The following is a 21,741-nucleotide window of genomic DNA, read 5'->3' as shown; positions in this document are numbered from 1 at the left end:
AGAATCCAGAAAGCAGTCTTGTTTCAGCAAAGCATAGTTTGCTAAGGCATTTTGTTTAAGTTATTTAATGGGCTGGATTTTTTTGGAATGGCATGTACAGTAGGTTGGTAGTGGGACATGCAATTCCATTCCACACTCAGTACAAGGTATTTCTCTAGCCTAAGACGAACCCAGGTGTATCTGCTGGGCTCATTACTGTGGCGATAAATACTGGGATGAAATCCTCATTCAGAGTAAGTACCTGGAAGCTGCATGACCTGCTGGCTGAGAAGAGCCTGATTGTGCGTTTACTAAGTACCCAGGTAAGGTGACGATTCTGTTTAGTTAGAGTCCAGACACACAAGGACTTGGTTTTGAAGTTCATGTTTTATTTGGACGTGGAAACATACAAGTGATGACATAACTTGGATGCCCTGTTGGATGCAGAATTAACTGAGTTGAACTTTTAAACTGCTGAATCCCATTAAATCTGTCATCACCGAACCCACCCTACACAGACCCGCAATACTTGTAGTATTATTACACTCCAGAAATACATACAGGCCCCTCTTGATCCCTTTTAGTGAGTTCACCATCGCAGCCTCCTCTGGCAGAGAGTTCCTTAGTCTCACTGCTCTTACAGTAAAGAATCTCCAACTATGTTGAATAGATTTTAATCTTCATTTTCAGTATGCCATGAATTCAGTGTCATTTCCTGGGGTTGATGGCCCTCCCTTTGTCACCCTTCCCCCCCTACCCCTCCTCTAAATTTAGGCACATGGACATTCAAAAAGTCAAAATAAGGGCGTGTGACTTTTTAGCCATTTTCTGGCATGGAGGGGGGGGGGGGGTCATAAAAAATGGCCCTATATATCTTTTAGCAAGTAGCATACTACCTACCAGATTATGAGTAGCACTAATCAGTCTTTTAATTTGTTAAATCATTTAAAATGTCCTAAACCCTCTGCTGCTGCTGCTGTACCAGGGGGACATTTCAGAGGGAAAGTTCTGCAGACAGGCTATCCGTTCTCAGCTTATGATGAGATACTGTAGACAGTATACCCCACCCTCTGATCAACATCATCTGCTAGTTCATTAGAAGCAGGACTGTGTGATTTAAAACATGTTGCATTATTTAGCCCACAGTGCCCTCACAACAGACAGACTCCCAAAAAATGATAGCCAACGCTCCCTCAAAAAGATCACCGCAGTCTACAATTCATCACTTTGTGTGTCCTGTCAGACCTGTGTTTTCCAATGCATTTGTGCCTCAGAGATATGTAAATCTATGGTATGCTCTAACAGATATTCTGGCAGGACAGTTCTCATTGTCTTTGTTAGGGACGGGATTTGATTATTAGATTTTCTATCCTGTTAGTAGAAAAGTTTTGTTCACATGATTAGCAACTTATAAAAAGAAAATGCATCTCTGAATCAAATGATTCCAGCCAAAATAATACAGAATTCCTACAGCATTCTCGACGCCTCCTTTATCATATTATGGGCCTGACATATTATTTCAATTTAACATATGTGGGGTCAATTTATGCTGAATAGTTATTAGAAGCCATGATAACAAAAGTCATTACACTGCAGTTCCGTTTTGACAGTAAAAATTTCTGCAACATTATCACAAATCCTCCTGCATTAGTGCAATGATCCTTACTATAGTTTCGTATTAGAATGAAAAGGCCGCTCTAGCATACTTGATAAAAACTTCTTCCCGGCTCGTATTTTATACTTTTGTCACATTTTAAAAGGGTTTATTTTAAAAGAAAAAAAAAATTATTAAACAAACATTAACCCATTCCTGTTTGCCCCATATAAATTAAAATGCTACAGGATGGCTCCTTGTGCCATTGAATTCACAGTACTAAAGGCTCCTGTCTATCCCCAACAGATGTCGGAAGGAGAAGCAAGAGGCAAACTGAATTTTTGGCTAAACTTTAGTTCTCCCAGGGGATAAGCAGCAACCATAGGTGTCTGCTGAACAATCATTTGGCTGCCAGGTACTGAATGTGTATGGCCAGCTTAAAGGGATTCTGTCACCTCCCCTAACCCAAAATCCGATTTTAAAGCAGCCATGCAGCACAGCTTACCTTGATTAGGCTGTGCTCTTCTATCTTGTAATCCGTCCAGTAGTTTCTGTAAAAAACGACTTTTATGGTTATGCAAATGAGTCCTGAATGTGCCCAGAGGGGCGTTTTGTTCCCCTTAGAGAGCCCAGTACCGCCCCTCTTACAGTGCCCAGCCCGCCTTCCTTGCACTGTCTAACCGCCCCCAGCCTGCCACAGCCTCTCCTCCCTCTCCTCCCCCTCCCTCACGGCAGAACGAACTCTCGCACAGGCGCAGTACCCACTGAGGGCTGCGCCTGTGCGATCAGCAGGAGACTGAGGGCAGGAGCTTCATCCTCGTCACTGGGCATGTGCCGAGCCCAGTGACGTCCTGCTGACTGAGGGAAGAGCGAGCATCGGACGTCACTGGGCTCGGCGCATGCCCAGTGACGAGGATGAAGCTCCTGCCCTCAGTCTCCTGCTGATCGCACAGGCGCAGCCCTCAGTGGGTACTGCGCCTGTGCGAGAGTTCGTTCGGCGTGAGGGAGGGGGAGGAGAGGGAGGAGAGGCTGTGGCAGGCTGGGGGCGGTTAGACAGTGCAAGGAAGGCGGGCTGGGCACTGTAAGAGGGGCGGTACTGGGCTCTCTAAGGGGAACAAAACGCCCCTCTGGGCACATTCAGGACTCATTTGCATAACCATAAAAGTCGTTTTTTACAGAAACTACTGGACGGATTACAAGATAGAAGAGCACAGCCTAATCAAGGTAAGCTGTGCTGCATGGCTGCTTTAAAATCGGATTTTGGGTTAGGGGAGGTGACAGAATCCCTTTAAGGGTTCCCATGCATTTGACATAACTAGATTTATTTTGTCATATGCAGGCAAAACACATGCTGAAAAGGCACATATCTATATTTATTAATAATGGCATTTTAACACCCTATTGTAAGTAAGCAATGGTGCACAGCACTTATAAAATGTAGCACATTAGGAAACCCTTTTAAGGATGCTCACACATAGTTTTTTATTTTATTTTTTGCACTTTTGCGTTTCTTTGTGGTCTTTTTTGTGTGGTAAAAACACTATTTGCAAGTGTTAGCTGAAGGTCTATAGGAAAAAAAAATTGCGGGTCACAGATGTACTTTTTTTTGCCCCTGGGGGTTTTTGTATATTGGGTGGTGTTTCTGTACACAAAATTATTTTCACTCATGAATAGAAGCTGCAGGGGGCACATACATGTACTGTACAACTAAGGGTACTTTCACACTAGCGTTAAAGTTTTCTGGTATTAAGGTCCATCACAGGATCTCAATACCGGAAAAAAATACGCTTCAGTTTAATCCTAATGCATTCCGAATGGAAAGTGTTCCTATCAGTATGCATCAGGATGTCTTCAGTTCAGTCCCATGCTGTGGTATTTTCTCCGGCCAAAATTCCAGAACACTTGCCGGAATACCGGATCCAGCATTAATTTCCATTGAAATGTATTAATGCCGGATCCGGTACCAAGTGTTCCAGAAAACCGCATCCGGTTTCCCGCTTTGTGCATGCACAGACCTTTAAATCTGTGAACTAAAAAAATACCGGATCAGTTTTTCCGGATGATACTGAAGAGACGTATACGTTATTTAAATGCATTTGTCAGACGGATCCTCACCCAGATCCGGAAACTTGCTATCCGTTTGTATACGGATTTCCAGATTCGGCATGCAGAACTGCCTGCCGGAATCCTCAAACGCAAGTGTGAATGTACCCTAAAATATGATGTTTGTTCTATGTGCTACAGTGACGTCATACATTAAACAATATACAATGCATTTGGAAAGTCTTCAGATCCTTTCATTTTTTGCAGTTTGTTAGCATGCTTGTGCTAAAAAAAATCTAGTTTTCCTCATCATTATGAACTCAATACCCTGCAATGATGTGAAAAAAACACAATGTTCGAAAACTTTATTGAAAATGAGAGACTAAAATATTGTATTGACAAACATTCAGAACCTTTACCCAGTAGTTAGTTGAAGCATCTTAGGCAGCAATTACAGCATCCAGTCTTGATGTTACAAGGTCTGCACTCCTGAATTTCAGGATTTTCTGCCATTTTTCTCTGCAGATCCTCTCAAGCTCTTTCAGGGTGGATGGGAACCGATGGTGGGCAGCCATTTTCAGGTCTCTCCAGAGATGTTTTATTGGGTGCTCTCAGGGGCTCACTCAAGGACATTCACAGAGTTGCCCCCAAACTACTCCTATGTTGTCTTGGCTGTGTATTTATGGCCATTGTCTTGTTGGAAGGTGAACCTTCAACCCATTTTAGGTTAAAAATATCTTTGTACTTTGCTCCATTAAACCTGGACATTCTCTCTGTCCCAGCCACTAAAAAACATCCTCACAGCATGATGCTGCCACCACCATGCTTTACTGTAGTGATGGTATTGGGGAGGTGATGAGTAGTGCTGGGTTTCCTCCAGACATGACATTTAGAGTTGAGGACAAAAAGTTTAATCTTGGTTTCATCAGACTAGAGAATCTTGTTTCTCACAGTCTGAGAGTCCTTTAGGTACTATATTACAGGTGAGCTTTCATGTGTCTTTTACTGAGGTGTTGCCACATTGCCATAAAGCCCATATTGGTGGAGTGCTGCAGTGATGGTTGAGCTTCTGCACGTTTCTCACATCTGCACACAGAATCTTTGGAGCTCAGCCAGAGTGACCATTAAGTTCTTGGTCACCTCTCTTACCAAGGTCCTTCTCCCTAATGACTTAGCTTGATGAGGTGGCCAGATCAAGGAAGAGTCCTGGTTGTTTCAAACTTCTTACATTTTAAGGAATATGAGGGCCACTGTGTTCTTGGGAACTTTCAGTACAGCAAAAATGTTTTGTACCCGTCTCTAGATCTGTGCCTTCACAAAATCCCACCTCTAAGCACTACAGGCAGTTCTTTCCTCCTCATGTCTTTTTCTGTTGTTAGACCTCATATAGGGTCTGTGTTTCCAAATGATGTCCCATTAACTAAATTTACCACAGGTGGACTCCAATCAAGGTGTAGAAACTTCTAGAGATGATCAAGACAAATGGGTGCACTCCCCATACCTGAATTTGAAGTGTCATAGCAAAGGGTCTGAATACTTATGCCCATGCAACATTTTTTGTTTTATTCCTTTTTAATAAATTTGCAAAAATGAGTAAAATTAAGTTTTCATTTTGCCATTATGGAGGTATTGAGTGCAGATTGATGGGAGGAAACGTAATTTTTTTTATTTTAGCACAAGCAACAGAACAAAATGTGCAAAAAGTGAAAGTTTCTGAAGACTTTCCGAATGCACTGTACAAATATTTAGGAAATCAGTAGAATGGGTAGATATCTAACAAGTCATGAGTACATCACAATACTTTAAGGCTAGTTTCAAACTAATGTTTGAGAGCTACAGCAGGCTGCTCTGGCATGGAACATCCTGCCGGAGTTCTCTAGATCTTAACTATAATGTAGACAGGCGGAGATCCGGCTGTAAACTGGGCAAATATGCCGAAAATTATCTAGACAAATACCTCTGCGCACATCGGTTTTAGTTTGGCCGATTCTATGCATATTTGCCAGGTTACAGCCGGATCTCTGCTATATTATAGTTAATGGGGCCAGCGGGCATTCAGGCAGCTTCCGAAACAGCCTGTCAGAGCTCAAAGCGCTGGTGGAAACTAGCCTGGGCTGGCCATATACTAGAAATTCCAGTTTCAGTTTTGTTACCAACTACCACATCTGACAATCACCAAAATGTCCAACACGTCAGATACGATTGCAGTTATCATGAGGGATTTGTACAAATGATCATCTGTGTAATTGTTTGTTTCTGCCCTTCTAATAAGTTAACACTGTATTCCCTGAACAGAGGATGTGCTAGTGACAAACAATAATTTTATGTGATCAGTGGCAAACAAGTGCTGTATGATTTGTCATTCAATCGCTGGGCATGTTTATACTGTACAATAATCAGAAAACCCTTTAACCCTGTCTTTCATGTAAAAAAGAAAGGATGACAGGAGGCAATAAATGGTCAAAATCGGTCAGTATTGATGAAAAAATTGCTAGTATATAGTCATCTTTAGTTCAATTACTAGGACTAACTGGGGACCTTTCTTTTCATGTCTGTCATCAAGAGATGCCTTAATGCCTTTCCAACATGCGACATTCATGTACATCACATGTCGCAGGGGAATGCATTGAGGGAACATAACATACAAAGCAGTGCCATAAGTTTTTAAAAAGTTTAAGACACTTTTTTTTTTAAACACATATTAAAAGGTCAAAAACTAATTTTCCCCAATTATCCTTTTTTAAAAATTAAACCAAAATTGGTATCACCACATCTCTCAAATTGCGGCCTACTGTAATATCATGTTATTTATCCAGCATGGTGGATGCTAAATAAAAATATACAATTCCAGAGTTACTGTTTTTTGTCTCCCAAAAAAATAAAAAAGTGATCTAAAAGATATATGCCCCAAAATGGTATCAATACAAATCATAGCTTGCCCGACAAAAACAAGAGCCCCCACATCTCCATCATCAGAAAAATAAGTAAATTTCTGGTTCCCAGAATATGGTGACATAAAGGAATTAAAAAATAAAGTTTTTTTTTATTTTTTAAAAGTAGTAAAACAAAAATTTACATCTAACCGTAATTGCACTGCAGAATGAACAAACAAAAGAATAAGGATACAAAAAGAAACCCAATCCTTGTAACAGTGCAATAAATCTTTTTAGTCATAATGTCCCCAGTGAAGTAAATTGTCCAGCATTCAGTGGTTTGTTGCTCTATGTTTCAAGTCTTTACACTTGTCAACTTCAAGTGGCTTTTTATCATTATTTCATTATACATAATGGCAAAACATTTTTGTGGTTAAAACATGTAACTGATATATAACCAGCTGTTATTTTCTCCATGCATGAATAATACCCCAGGAGATATGGTTGCAGAATTTTCAAAGGCATCTGGGATTAACCTTAATCCAAATTATCTAAGCGTAAGGCTAGTCAGTATATACTAATAAAATAGTTCCTTACTTTATAATACAATTTTTTTTTGAGTCATCATGGAAAAACAATTGCATGAACATAACCCTATGGAAAACCAAAAATATAAAAAAATGCTTCCTAAAAAAATATAAAATACAACGAAACCCCATTAATCCGGCACATTTCCAAAATTTCACTTGATCAAAACCAAAAGCCTGAGAAAAGAGACTCAAATAAGAGGATAAATACTGTACAGGGAGTGCAGAATTATTAGGCAAATGAGTATTTTGACCACATCATCCTCTTTATGCATGTTGTCTTACTCCAAGCTGTATAGGCTCGAAAGACTACTACCAATTAAGCATATTAGGTGATGTGCATCTCTGTAATGAGAAGGGGTGTGGTCTAATGACATCAACACCCTATATCAGGTGTGCATAATTATTAGGCAACTTCCTTTCCTTTGGCAAAATGGGTCAAAAGAAGGACTTGACAGGCTCAGAAAAGTCAAAAATAGTTAGATATCTTGCAGAGGGATGCAGCACTCTTAAAATTGCAAAGCTTCTGAAGCGTGATCATCGAACAATCAAGCGTTTCATTCAAAATAGTCAACAGGGTCGCAAGAAGCGTGTGGAAAAACCAAGGCGCAAAATAACTGCCCATGGACTGAGAAAAGTCAAGCGTGCAGCTGCCAAGATGCCACTTGCCACCAGTTTGGCCATATTTCAGAGCTGCAACATCACTGGAGTGCCCAAAAGCACAAGGTGTGCAATACTCAGAGACATGGCCAAGGTAAGAAAGGCTGAAAGACGACCACCACTGAACAAGACACACAAGCTGAAACGTCAAGACTGGGCCAAGAAATATCTCAAGACTGATTTTTCTAAGGTTTTATGGACTGATGAAATGAGAGTGAGTCTTGATGGGCCAGATGGATGGGCCCGTGGCTGGATTGGTAAAGGGCAGAGAGCTCCAGTCCGACTCAGATGCCAGCAAGGTGGAGGTGGAGTACTGGTTTGGGCTGGTATCATCAAAGATGAGCTTGTGGGGCCTTTTCGGGTTGAGGATGGAGTCAAGCTCAACTCCCAGTCCTACTGCCAGTTTCTGGAAGACACCTTCTTAAAGCAGTGGTACAGGAAGAAGTCTGCATCCTTCAAGAAAAACATGATTTTCATGCAGGACAATGCTCCATCACACGCGTCCAAGTACTCCACAGCGTGGCTGGCAAGAAAGGGTATAAAAGAAGAAAATCTAATGACATGGCCTCCTTGTTCACCTGATCTGAACCCCATTGAGAACCTGTGGTCCATCATTAAATGTGAGATTTACAAGGAGGGAAAACAGTACACCTCTCTGAACAGTGTCTGGGAGGCTGTGGTTGCTGCTGCACGCAATGTTGATGGTGAACAGATCAAAACACTGACAGAATCCATGGATGGCAGGCTTTTGAGTGTCCTTGCAAAGAAAGGTGGCTATATTGGTCACTGATTTGTTTTTGTTTTGTTTTTGAATGTCAGAAATGTATATTTGTGAATGTTGAGATGTTATATTGGTTTCACTGGTAAAAATAAATAATTGAAATGGGTATATATTTGTTTTTTGTTAAGTTGCCTAATAATTATGCACAGTAATAGTCACCTGCACACACAGATATCCCCCTAAAATAGCTAAAACTAAAAACAAACTAAAAACTACTTCCAAAATATTCAGCTTTGATATTAATGAGGTTTTTGGGTTCATTGAGAACATGGTTGTTGTTCAATAATAAAATTAATCCTCAAAAATACAACTTGCCTAATAACTCTGCACTCCCTGTAGATTCACCAGCAATGTGATGTAATTTGCTGTAGATTTTTCCTGCAGAATCCTTACTGTCAATGTTTTATTTTGAGCTGCCTTCCTCATCACCTTCTACCATTACAAGTTAAGTATGTCCAATAAGTAAACATTTATATTTATCTAGCACCCATTAAGGAAAATGTTATCTGCTCGTTAAAACCATATAGTGACACATTTCCTTTTTATCTAATTTTTTTTTAAATTTTCTGATTGCAGATTTTTCTATTCTATTTCCTGAACATGATTATGGGGACAGCCATCTTGCCTGAGCCGTTCTTAACAGCATTTACACAGCATTAAAAAAAAATTGCTTTACGGCAGCCACATGGGCCATAGACCCAGTGGTCAGGTGGGGACCCTATTGACTTCTACGGGAGAGTTTTCTAGGTTTTCTCTGTGACCTATGCAGAGGTAATTGTACAAGGGAAGAATAGATAACCTATTTTAAACGGTGATTACTGTCTTATCTACACACAGAGGTGATATCTCTTTATCATTACAGGCAGGTTTAGAATAATATATAACTGCAGTAAAGTGATCTATACAGACCAAGAAGTGGCACCTATTATTAGGGTTAGTGGCCAGTGCGAAAACTGCATTATTTTTTTTGGTTTAAATATAGATGTTGACATGGAAAATTAAAAATAACAACATCAAAAATTCTTTAAAAACATGATTTAAACAATACAGTAGGCCATTTTCTGATTACACATTCCTTTTAACACAGAATTAGAGGAATTGCATGGCATGGCAACATAATTTGGATAGAGACTGGTGGTATTTGTGTACAGTTCAGTTTCTTTTTAATACAGTGTAGGGACAGGGATGTTAAAACATTTTGAAATATAGTTTACTAGGGAAAGATGTTTCGTTGTACTAGAAAACAGGGTGTAAAGAGTCTTCTTAGCAAAGCTCTAACTGATTGTGCTAAGGAGAGTCTGTCTTCCACCTTCAGCGTTCTACTGAGCGCTGAAGATGCCTGTGTGTAACCAGTCAGATAGGCAGGGTGATCGTTAAGGCACATGTACATAGACAGGGACTAGGATGGTGATAAGAGGTGGCTGGAAGTCTCTACATGTTACACACAGACATCTTCAGCGCTCAGTAGAACTGAAGACTGAAAATAGACTCTCCTTAGCACAATCAGTTAGAGCTTTGCTAAGAAGACTCTTTACCCCCTGTTTTCTAGTACAAAGAAACACCTTTCCCTAATAAAATATATTACAAAATGTTTAACATCCCTGTCCCTATACAACATAAAAAATAAACTGAAACCACAGTTACACATTAAAGAGCACCTGTTAGGATCAACTCTATTAAAACAGGCATAATGCCTAGTAGGATTTATCCTGCTGACTAGAAGAATGCCTTTGTTATGTAGATCAGTTGGGCTGTTCATAAGTAATCCAGCTTTCCACGATTATTGGTGCATGAGCAGTACATCAGTCTGGCCTTCTCTTGGTGAAGACATCTACTGAAGCGGGGAGGAGTAACACTGCTACTGAGCATCTCCTCTTCTGAGGAGCATCTGCAGTACTTCTCCTCATCTGAGGAGCATTGGAACATCTGCAGTACTCAACAATGCTGCAGGGAATGTCAGATGTACTGTGCATGCGCCCAAAGGCACTGGATATCACAGAGCAGTGTCATTCAATCATTCAGTTTACATAATTTACATAAAGCTGTGTTAGGAAACAGTTCCCTTTCAAATTACCTGTAAATAATCTCTCAGTGTCGCCTCCAGGTTTACCCTGCTCTCGTACTTGACCATTAACTTGTCTTTTTCATCCAAATAGCTTGTTTGCAGCGTCTGATACTCCTTGGCCAATGCAACATTCTCCTCAAGTGCTGTCTTCAAGGCCTTCTGCATTGCAAAAAATAAAAATAAAGGATTTACTACAGAGCATTTACATTGGTTAGGGATTTTCTTATATTTTAAAAATTCTAAATTGAATTCTCACTCTACAAGTTAAGCAAAAGTACAGTGCACTATTATAAAAACCTACACACAAAAAGTATAGAAATGTATATTTTGCTATACCTTCTTGGTTAGTTTGAAATACGGAGGAAGTAGAAACAGCTACACTGGATCTCTGAAAAAAAAACTTTCCTCTATGTTCTATATTGATCTTCTATGTTCTTCTATGTTGATCAATCTGTCACGACCATGTTTATGGCCGTGACTCCTTGGGAGCCGCATACAGTTGCCCGCGGTTTGGGTTGTTGTGTCAACCGCAGCTGGAGGCATTTTGCTGTTTGCCTCAGGTGCGGTTGCCACGGACAACAGGTATGTGTGCGGTTGCCTTGGAGTTGTGTGCGTGTATGTATGCACTTTAGTATGTCTGGTGTGCACTCTATTTTATGTTTGGTGTGCACTGACATCTTCCCTTCACTGTGGTTGCCCGTGGCAATGTTTGGTTGTATTGTGTACATGTGGTGGCAGTGTCCCGGCCTTCGGGCTGACTCCCAGGACAGGGTTGTCACCCATGTCGTTGCCTGCGGCAACAGCCACAGTGAATTCTTGGTTTGGACACTTCCCCTTTAAGTTTGTGTTTCCCTTCCCTGGTGCTGGAATGGTTAACTCCCTTCCCAGTGTGTGTGTGAGTCACTGGGTGTATCTGTTTGTTGGGTGTGGCTACCTAGGCCTATAAAGCCTCAGTGTTTAGCACATGTCTGAGGGTTGCTTCAGCCATGCTTAGCTGGAGCAGCCTCATGTGTTTTTCACCTGCCAGTGGGGGCCACCCTTGTGGTCATAAGATTTATGTCACATTAAGTTTATGTCATGTTTATGTGTGATGTCTATGTGATGTTCAGTTGGGATTTTCCTTTGTTGTTTGGTGCAGCTTATGGATCTGGATTCCTGTGTGTGGATATGTGTTTGCTGAGTTCATTTCATGTTCTGTGGACATCAGCTTGCCAGCACAGGGATCCAGTCAGCAAGGCTGTGGCAGGTAGGTGGAACTAGTTTAGTTCACCTGCCATATCCGTAAGACTGTTAGTGTTCCCCTTTTCCCTGCAGCTTGGCCAGTGAGACCCCTGTTCCTCCGTGTCCAGAAGGAACAGGCCGTCTTACCCTGACTCCTAGTCCAGGGACCGGTCGGAAGTTAGGGATCCGAGGTTCCTGAGCATGGGTCCTCCTACCTTAAAGGTCGGCCCATGCAGCTAGGAGTTAGGGTCAGATTAGGGATGCGATTAGGAGGTGACCTGCTCCCTAATTCTGTCGTACTGGCCGAGCAGGGGTTAACATCTTCTGGCATCGCACGGCTGAGGATTTTCCCCGTCCTCAGCCGTGACACAATCATGCCACAAATAGCAATGGAGTATGTAACCAGTGTCCCCTGCAAAATTTCCTCTTGTATAGAAGTACTGTACATATGATATAATCTCATGACTGCAGTGTCCACATCTTCTCCTAACAGGGCATGTGCATATACACTATACAGAATCGCTTGTGCAGCTGTGTTGATCTGATCACATTATTGCCACTGCAGAAAAGAGAAGATATTGCACAGCCTGCCCTTTTTAATAGCACCCCTGTCCCACAGCACTGCTGCAGATTGAGATGGTATCAAACATGCTGTTAAACAGAGTAAATATTTGTTTAGAGCATATTTGATACCAAACTGCAGTTCTTCATCTTTCAACTAGTTGGGGACCACTAGGATCCTCACTGATCCAGAGAATGAAGAGCCTGCAGGCTCCAGTGAATGGGGTTGACTTCAGTTCCATGCACAGCCAGGTGACTAGGAGCACCACTGTGTAGGGAAAAGGGAGTAAAGGATCAGCAGTGTTGCTGCACCTTCATTCTCAAAATCGGTGGTCATCCCAGATGTCAGACCCCCACCGCCACATTTATAGTATAAATTGGTAGCATATCCTAGATATTCAATTACTTTGAGATGGGAATATCCCTCTATCAAAATGATAGCCAAGAACATTCATCAGGGGTCCTGACTTTGTCCATCTCCCTTAGAATACATGATAAATTGGCAGCTGATTGGATGACCATGTGACATGACATGCTCTAATCTGAACCAGAACCTTCACTTCAGCCCGGTAGACTCACTAAGACGTGAGCAAAAGTTTCTGAAAAATTAATGCTAGCCTGAAAAAAATGTCTCTTGTATTTTCCCTGCATTAGCTTTTAGGTCTTGTTTCTACCTTATTAATCTTGCTCAAAATAAAGAACCCATATGAACTATATGCCAAAATATGACATAATTCCCAAAATAATTATTTTTATATGCTTAAGAAGATCTCACACTTTCTTCTTTTATAGAAAGCTGGGGAATTTTTTTTCCCCCAAATATAGAGCATTGAGTTGTATCATGAACCAGTTAAAAAAAGCTGCCTTCAATGTGCCCAATTAGTTCAATAACAAGGTCCTCTGAGGGGGAAAAGTAATAGACATCCAACGATAGACTATAAACACGAGAAAATTGAAACACAATGCAGAAGGCTCTCTGCAACTGCCTTTCTGATACAAGTCCTTTCTTAAAGGGCTGTTACAGTTGTCAAACATTATCTCCTATTCATGGGATAGGAAATAGCTATTAGAAGAGTTGGGGTCCTACTGCTGGGACCCGCAATGGTCATAATAATCCGTACCCTATAAAGCAGAGATGTTTTTATAATGGCCATACTTCAGTGGCCTTTAATGGCCACTGAAGTATGGTATTTTCAATGACTATGACAAATAAGGGCCAATCTCGCACTAGTAAGAACCAACACCCTAGTTAAACCTTAGTACTGCCCGACATGTCAGGTTTCTGTCTGTATAAAACTGGACTCTTCAGGGGGCTTCCAAACTAGGGAATAAAGTAACAACAGTTAACTAGCAGATAAAGGAGCAAAAGGGGTTTCCTAACTATATATTTAGTATGCCCCAGATTGCCAGGTCCTGGATCAGCGGGCCGGGGTGTCTCAAAAGTGTGTCAGATCCTCCAGTCTTTGCCGCTAGTCACACTGTAGGAACAAGAAAATGGAGCTCCCAGCCAGTGTGTCACGACCACTCTTAATCATGAAGTTATGTTGCCATGTCCAACATCATGGCCAGGACCAATAAGGGTAGATAGTTGGTGATGCTAGAGTTGCTGGGATCTGCGAACTGCATCTCCAGCAGCTACCAAGTATCACAGACTGATATATTACAGTATACTTCAAAATTGAAAGGGGCTTAAATGGCAGTTAGATGAAAAACAACCCTAAAGATGGAGATCATCAACACAAACAGACACAAATATTATCCCAGGATTACTTGATAACATTAACCGTTTCCTGAGAAACAATTTTCCATTTTTGTTTTTCGCTCCCTACCTTCCCGAAGCCATACCTTTTTTATTTTTCCGTTCACATAGCTGTACTTTTGTGGAAAAACTGCACTTTCTAATAGCACCATTTAATATTGCATAGGATGCAGCTGGAAGCTGGAAACAAAATCCAAATGGGGTGGAATTGAAAATAAAATGCAATTTCACCAGTTTCATGGGTTTCGTTTTTACGGCGTTAAAAGTCACTTGTGCCCTTCCTGCTCCAGGTCAGTACAATTAAGGCAATACCACATTTGTATACTGAAGAAAAAAAATACTTTTGAAAAAATTAATTTGTTCTTTTTATTGCCATACAAGTGGGCACCATCTTTAAAGACCCCAAATCTGCCATACATGTATGCTGGATGTCAGAAAAGGTTAATTAACATTTAATTAAATTTAAAAAAAGAGAATATTGACCTTGGAGCAGCAAATTGCTTGTAGGTGGAGATATTTAAATGAAAGGGGAAGAAAAGAAATGGAGGGGGGAGGGGGTATAAAATAACGGGGAGAAGATAAGAATATTGCAAGGCAGGGAGCCAACATAAAGGCAAAGACAGATGAAACAAGTGAATTTAATTGCTCATGTAGGCCATAGGGAGATACAATCTTCAGCTTACAAATCCAGCATGCTTCGTGCTGGAGTAGAATAAAGTTGTTGATTACCACGTCATTGAGAGGGTCAGATCATTTCAATCCTCATGAACTTTAAGCAAGATGACCATTGTGTTCAATCAATACATGTTTAGCCACTGGGGTATCTGATTTATTGTAAATGTCACCCAGGTATTCCTCTATCCTTTTCAGTAATTCCCAGATAGTCTTCCCGACATACTTCTTTCTGCATCTACATGTGATCTTAATGATAACCCCTCTGGATTTGAAGTTGACAAAGTCCAAGATGCTGTATTCTTTGCATGTCACCTGACTAGTGAACTTCTTCCCTGTTTCCAAAAATTTTGTAAGCCACGCAGCCACTACACGTATATCAAACCATTACCACCCATGTAGTCTGAGTGGGAGGCAACTTAAAAAGTGACTATGTACTAATCTGTCATGTAGACTGCAACCCCTAAGTAATCTGTAGTTATTCACTGATAATCTCTTTGATATCAAAATCAATTTTTCATTTCTCCCAATATTTGGAAACTATCACCCTAACCTTCCCTGCTACTCCATCAATGGTTGCAACTAGTCGGGTAAGTGGTATATCCGATTCTCTAGTTTTAGGAGTCGGAAGATCAGTCCTGTTAGTGTTTAAAATCAATTGATATGCCGATCTTAAAACGGCATCTGGATATCTTCCATCCCTAAACTGTGATTGTAATTCATGTACCTTTCTGTGAAATTCTGTATTATTTGAACAGTTCCTTTTTAATCTAAGGTACGGTCCCCTTGGAATCTCTTTCCTAGGGGGAACAGGGTGACTAGATTCCCATCTCAATAGAGAGTTTGTTGATGTTAGTTTCTGAAAGACTGTTGTGGACAAGTCACCTGTTTGGGTCTTCTGAATAGACACGTCTAAGAATTGTAGTGTATTTGTATGGATTTCATAGGTAAATTTAAGACCAATGGGGTTACAGTTAAGATGTTTTACGAACTCACCAAATTCCTTCCAAATGCCAATCCAAATTAAAAAAATGTTTTCAATATACCTCACTCACAATCCTATGTTGTTAGTGAAGGTGGATGCCTCATCTCCAAACACCAGGGAATCTTCCCACCAGCGCATTATTAAATTTGCATCTGTTGGGGCACACAAACTCCCCATAGCAGTACCCTGAGCTGGTGGTAGAACCAGTTCTCAAAAAGGAAGAAATTCCTGATTAAGCTACATTCAAGGATCTGGTGAAGGAAGCAACTGTGGGAAATCTGGGGCATATTGAATATATACTGTAGGTAGGAAACCCCTTTTGCCCTTTTAGCTACTACTTATCTGTTGTTACTTTATTCCCTAGTTTAAAGGTCCACTGAAGGAATCCACGAGCTCCAGAAGAATTGCTTGCAGGATATATAGGGTTAAAAAAAAGTGAAAGACCACTCGTACGGCGCTGGTGGCATATAGATGAGTCTTCGGTATAATTAAATGTTCTTTTATTGAATGTCAGTCGACGCCCCCTTCCTCAGGACAATATAACAGAATAAGATTTAGTTACATGCTGCATAGTTTAAATAACACTTTTGGCGAGCTCATCTGAGGGGAAGGTTGGGGGCCGGATCAGGTGAGTTACATGAGCGGGCGTGTTCTTCATAATGAGGTTCACTATCAATGAACCTCTTTCTCAGGACACGTCGCTGTTATTATGTTTCAGGTTCATTATATTGTTTCAATATTCCTACAGTTTGATACAAAATATTGTTATGGGGACGCTACCTATCTGTTGATACTGACGTATTCTTTGCAATGCTGCAAGGTTCACCGCCTTGCAGTGTCGCTTTACTGTGTTCACAGTTGTCGGGCACTCTCCACTCACGGAGCGCTCGAGCTGTAGTTGTCAGTCTAGGGCAATCGCGTTTGATACAAGACCGCCCCTGCTCATTCTGAACCTGTAATTACTAGCAGGTAATCCTTCTCAATGGCGTGGGTTGCTGAGCTGTGGGGCTTGACCACATGGATGTTATATATGCAGGAGGAGTAATCTATAAATTCCTGCACATATGGAAGGAAGAGGGGGGGGAAGGGGAAGGTTACGATGGGTACTGGAAGTATTATATGGTATCACCTATTTTTACGTTTATATCCTATTCTCTTGCTACAGCACATTTAACATATACAAAGATAAAAATAAACACGATAAATACATAGGAAAAAACATAAAACTGATATGACTAAAAGAGCAATAAATATATAAGAATAAAAACAAACGAGTTCATATTTGCACATTGCCTGCGATTGGTTCATGTATTAGATATACATGTATGGAGGACTATATATACAGATTCATGTATATATGATTCTTAGAACGTGTTTCTCCACTACATGTATATACAACCGTTGCACTGAGAAAGGCAGCTACACACTAAACACAGGAAGAAACAGGTCACCTCCTAAACAACCCTAATCCGGGCCCTAACTACCTATCAATATGAATAGACCTTGAAGGTAGGAATATTCTTATGCTGTATACCTAGGCCCTTATATCCCTAAAAGGCCCTGGAATGAGGTTAGGACCAGAGACAACCCATTCCTCCCCAGATGGATGGATGGAGATCTCGGTCTCTGGCCGAGATACAAACAACAGGGACTTTAACAAACACAATAGAATAAGAAAAGACAAGACTTAGCTTAAAGTAGAAAACTAGCAACTCCAGAAGCACCACAGAGTACAACCGACCAGCTAGTAAGAAGACAGGAAGAAAATCTATAAATCGCACCTCCAAGAGTGAGAAGCGGCTACTTATGGGGAAGATGAATTACCAACAAGCAACACCTGAAATCAAGGGGTCTGGCATTCACCAAAACACAGACACAATAAGATCCACAGTGAACTTGTCAATTTAACCCACGAGTTGATAATCTCTCCGATCTCCTGATACCTGCCATGGGAACATCCGTGATAGTAAGCTGTCATGAACAGAGCCCACACTCCTTTTCTTTTGATCATTGATGGTGCGGTGTGGGTGGGGAAGGGGACGGACCGGCACGCCCGTCTCATTCATAATTTTTGACGACTGGTTTAGGTGTAGAAAAGGTATAAATGTAAAACAGCACGGAAGCTGTCTTACATTTAGAATCGGCGGTGTATACGCTGAAGTTAAGTAGAAGCTGGCGCCTCTATACAACATCGGCAGTCCACCGCAGGGGCTTTTTAAGACCGGCATCTAAAACCCTGGTCTTAATAAACGTACCCCTATATTATTATTACATCATGATAGCAGTTTCCACTTTTGATCGTATATTTTCTGTGCCAGCACGATCAGCAGGAAGGGTATGTTCATCCTAAAATGGCGTCTACATTTTAGTAAATCCGCCCCATTGTTTAAAAATGAGCTCGTAAATACACTGCACAGCACAGTGTGATATGTAACCTGTACATAATCTGCTTAGTTGGTTTAAAGAATTTAGACCATTCTTCAAGCGCTCAATAGTCTAAGAACAAACTAAACAAGCAGCTTGTAGGATAAAATATAGACTGAAGGACAGGCAGCAGTCTGTGTCCTCCGCTCACCTTCAAGTAGTCTAGAGTCCAGGATGGGAATATATTAAGTAGGAGCATTAATATTTTGAAGAGTAGGAGGGAAGAAAAATGCGAACTGAACTCCAGAGAATGTAAGGAATAAATTAAATAAAAATGTTCATTTTTCTTGCCCCTTTTAATCTTACTGACGTATTCAAACTATTGGACATGTACTGTAACTGAATATCTCAACTGTACCTGAAGAAATAATGGAGCGTGTCCCAGCAGTAAAACAAAACTGCACTAAACTGATGAGTTTAACCCAGCAGAAAGAGCGGCTGTAAACATGACAAATGCCTGCTATTGATTTCAGGTTTAATTACTCTGTGCAGCACTGACAAAGCCCATCAGATGTTGTTGTGAAGTGTAAATGGAACAGACCACACTTCACTGACCAGAGGAAACTGATGGTGTCTGCAGTTTGCCTTGTTTACTTTATCCTCCGTAAACTTCAGCCTTGATCAAATTAACAAGTGCTACTAACCTCCAACAAACTACTGTGCTCCCTGGTTTTATAGCCGGAGCTGGAGATTACCACCATCCAGTCTGAAATGAAGGGAGGGGAATCCATTCCAGGGTTCCATAATCAGTCTTGGGTTGTATAAAGATCAGGGCTTGGGGACCAAATTGTAACATGTATAAAAGGGCTGTCAATGCAGACTTAGACTCATGGGGAGCCACTTCCACCAGGTGGTGCTAGTGAGATGGATCAATGTCTTTGGGAGGAACCTCTTTGCATATTGTTTTCCCATGGAGCATTGCCAATAAGACAGTATCGTGGAGCACTGCCAATACATTTCCATGCCCAGCTGGTCTCTTTAAGGAGAACCAGAACTCTGCCTAAGATGCTTTCAACTGATAACATTTTCATTTTTCTATAATTTTGCTAAGGCCACATGCACGCGACTGTCAGTGAATACAGTACAATAAACCCTCAGTCAGATACAGTTGTTTTAAAAATAATAGCAGTAAGACATCACTAACCTGATCAATCATTGTTTTTGGTAGAAATTATATTTCAACATGGCAAATAATTTACTAGCAGGTGTAGTAGAGTAATATAAATCCAACAGACCCAACCTATGACATGCATGCTGCTGATTCTGTGTACTTGAATCACTTATTGAAAGGGGCATGTTGAAAATAATAGCAGTGTAGAGTTCAATTAGTGAGGTCATTCATTCTTTGAAAAACAGGTGGCAATTATTGCCCTTATTTAAGGAAGGAAGGCAGCAAATGTTGTACATGCTGGTTACATTGCATTTCTCTCTGAAATTCTGAGGAAGTTGGGTCGTTCCAGACATTGTTCAGAAGAACAGCGTACCTTAATTAAAAAATTGATTGGAGAGGGAAAAACATATAAAGAAGTGCAGAAAATGATAGACTGCTCAGCTAAAATGATCACAAATGCATTAAAATGGCAACCAAAACCTGAAAGACGTAGAAGAAAGCGAAAAACTACCATTCGAATGGATAGAAGAATTGCCAAAATGGCAAGGACTCAGCCAACAATCAGCTCCAGGAAGATCAAAGAAGGTCTAAAGTTATCTGTGAGTACTGTCACAATAAGTAGATGCCTATGTGAAGCCAAGCTATCTGCAAGAAGCCCCCACAAAGTCCCACTGTTGAAAAAAAGACATGTGCTGAAGGGGTTACAGTTTGCCAAAGAGCACACTGACTGGCCTAAAGAGAAATGACGCAACATTTTGTGGACTGATGAAAGTAAGATTGTTCTTTTTGGGTCTAGTTGCCGGAAACAGTTGGTCAGACGACCCCCAAACACTGAATTCAAGCCACAGTACACTGTGAAGACAGTGAAGCATGTTGGCGCAAGCATCATGATATGGGGATGTTTCTCATACTACGGTGTTGGGCCTATTTATCACATACCAGGGATCACGGATCATTTTGAATACATTAGAATACTTGAAGAGGTCAAGCTGCCTTATGCTGAAGAGGAAATGCCCTTGAAATGGGTGTTCCAACAAGACAACGACCTCAAACACACCAGCAAACCTGCAAAATCTTGGTTCCAGATGAACAAGATTGACGTTATGGAGTGGCCAGCCCAATCCCCGGGTCTTAATCCAATTGAAACTTGTGGGGTGACATCAAAAAAGCAGTTTCTGAGGCAAAACCAAGAAATAGAGAAGAACTGTGGAATGTAGTCAAATCATCCTGGGCTGGAATACCTGATCACAGGAGCCAGAAGTTGGTTGACTCCATGCAACACAGATGTACAGCAGTTCTCAGAAACAGTGGTTATATAACTATATATTAACTTAAGTCATTCAAAAGAAGGCAAAATCTTCAAACATTTTTCAGTTTATACAGTGAATGTTTGAGTTTGAAAAGAAGATTACAAATACTGCTATTTTTTGAACAGTCTAATATTTAATTTTTTTCATTATATTTTAGAGGAACAACACAAATTTGATATATTTTGCTTCATGTTTTGATTTGGAACAGAATGTGCAGTGTTCCCAATGCATTTGTGTGTCTGGAAATAAAAGAAGGATTTTAAGCTTTATTCACTTTTTTAAACACACTGCTATTATTTTGAACATAACTGGAGGTACTCGCTGCATCATAAATCACTATGATTCAGGGAGTTTGGTTCAGATTACCTGCCCTCAGTCTAGGAGTTCCGTCCCTGTGACACTACTGTTAGATATGCCCTTATGTACCCTTATTCTAAAATTCTACCTCCTATCACAAGTTACACAACATACATGAAGACAAAATTGTTATACCCATGTATCAATGTTACTTTGAAACATATCTAAGAAGTAATACTGGATGATGCTTACCTGCTATTTATGTTCTTGCCGCTTCAACAGCAGCAATAGTGGCATCATGTGAAGGGAAGCAGGGACGCACTGTCTAAAAGAACTGCTACAGTCCTGATCAAAAGTTAAGACCACTTGAAAAATGGCAAAAAATCATATTTAGCATGGCTGGATCTTAACAAGGTTCCAAGTAGAGCTTCAATATGCAACAAGAAGAAATGAGAGCGAGACAAAACATTTTTTGAGCATTAAATTTAATGAAAACAACGAATAAACTGAAACAGATTAGGACCACATGCCTTTAAAAGGCCAAATCTGTGCAAAGATGTGGATTCATTGTCATTTTCTGTCAGGTAGTCACACGTTGTGACAGCAAAGGCAAAAAACTCTCCCTTTTTGAACGTGGTCGGGTTGTTGAACTGCATAAGCAGGGTCTCTAACAGCGCGCCATCGCTGCTGAGGTGGGACGCAGTAAGACAGTCATTTGAAATTTCTTAAATGATTGTGAGGGTAATGGAACAATAAAGTCAAGTGGAAGACCCAAAAAAATGTCATCAGCACTGAGCCGGAGGATCCAATTGGCTGTCA

The 21,741-nt window shown here is 40.7% G+C and overlaps 1 protein-coding gene across 1 annotated transcript in view; it reads right to left on the bottom strand.

Moving 5' to 3' along the window:
- CCDC178 (coiled-coil domain containing 178) overlaps window positions 1–21,741 on the bottom strand; it is a 436,677-nt gene that overhangs the window by 124,721 nt on the left and 290,215 nt on the right. The window contains exon 18 of the mRNA XM_044294406.1: window positions 10,592–10,741. Within this exon, the coding sequence (XP_044150341.1) occupies window positions 10,592–10,741 (150 nt within the window). The remainder of the gene's footprint in view (window positions 1–10,591; window positions 10,742–21,741) is intronic.

This window comes from Bufo gargarizans, chromosome 5, assembly GCF_014858855.1.
Source record: "Bufo gargarizans isolate SCDJY-AF-19 chromosome 5, ASM1485885v1, whole genome shotgun sequence".
NCBI lineage: Eukaryota > Metazoa > Chordata > Amphibia > Anura > Bufonidae > Bufo > Bufo gargarizans.
The sequence above is the reverse complement of the archived record's forward strand: the minus strand, read 5'-3'. Positions and strand labels throughout refer to the sequence as shown.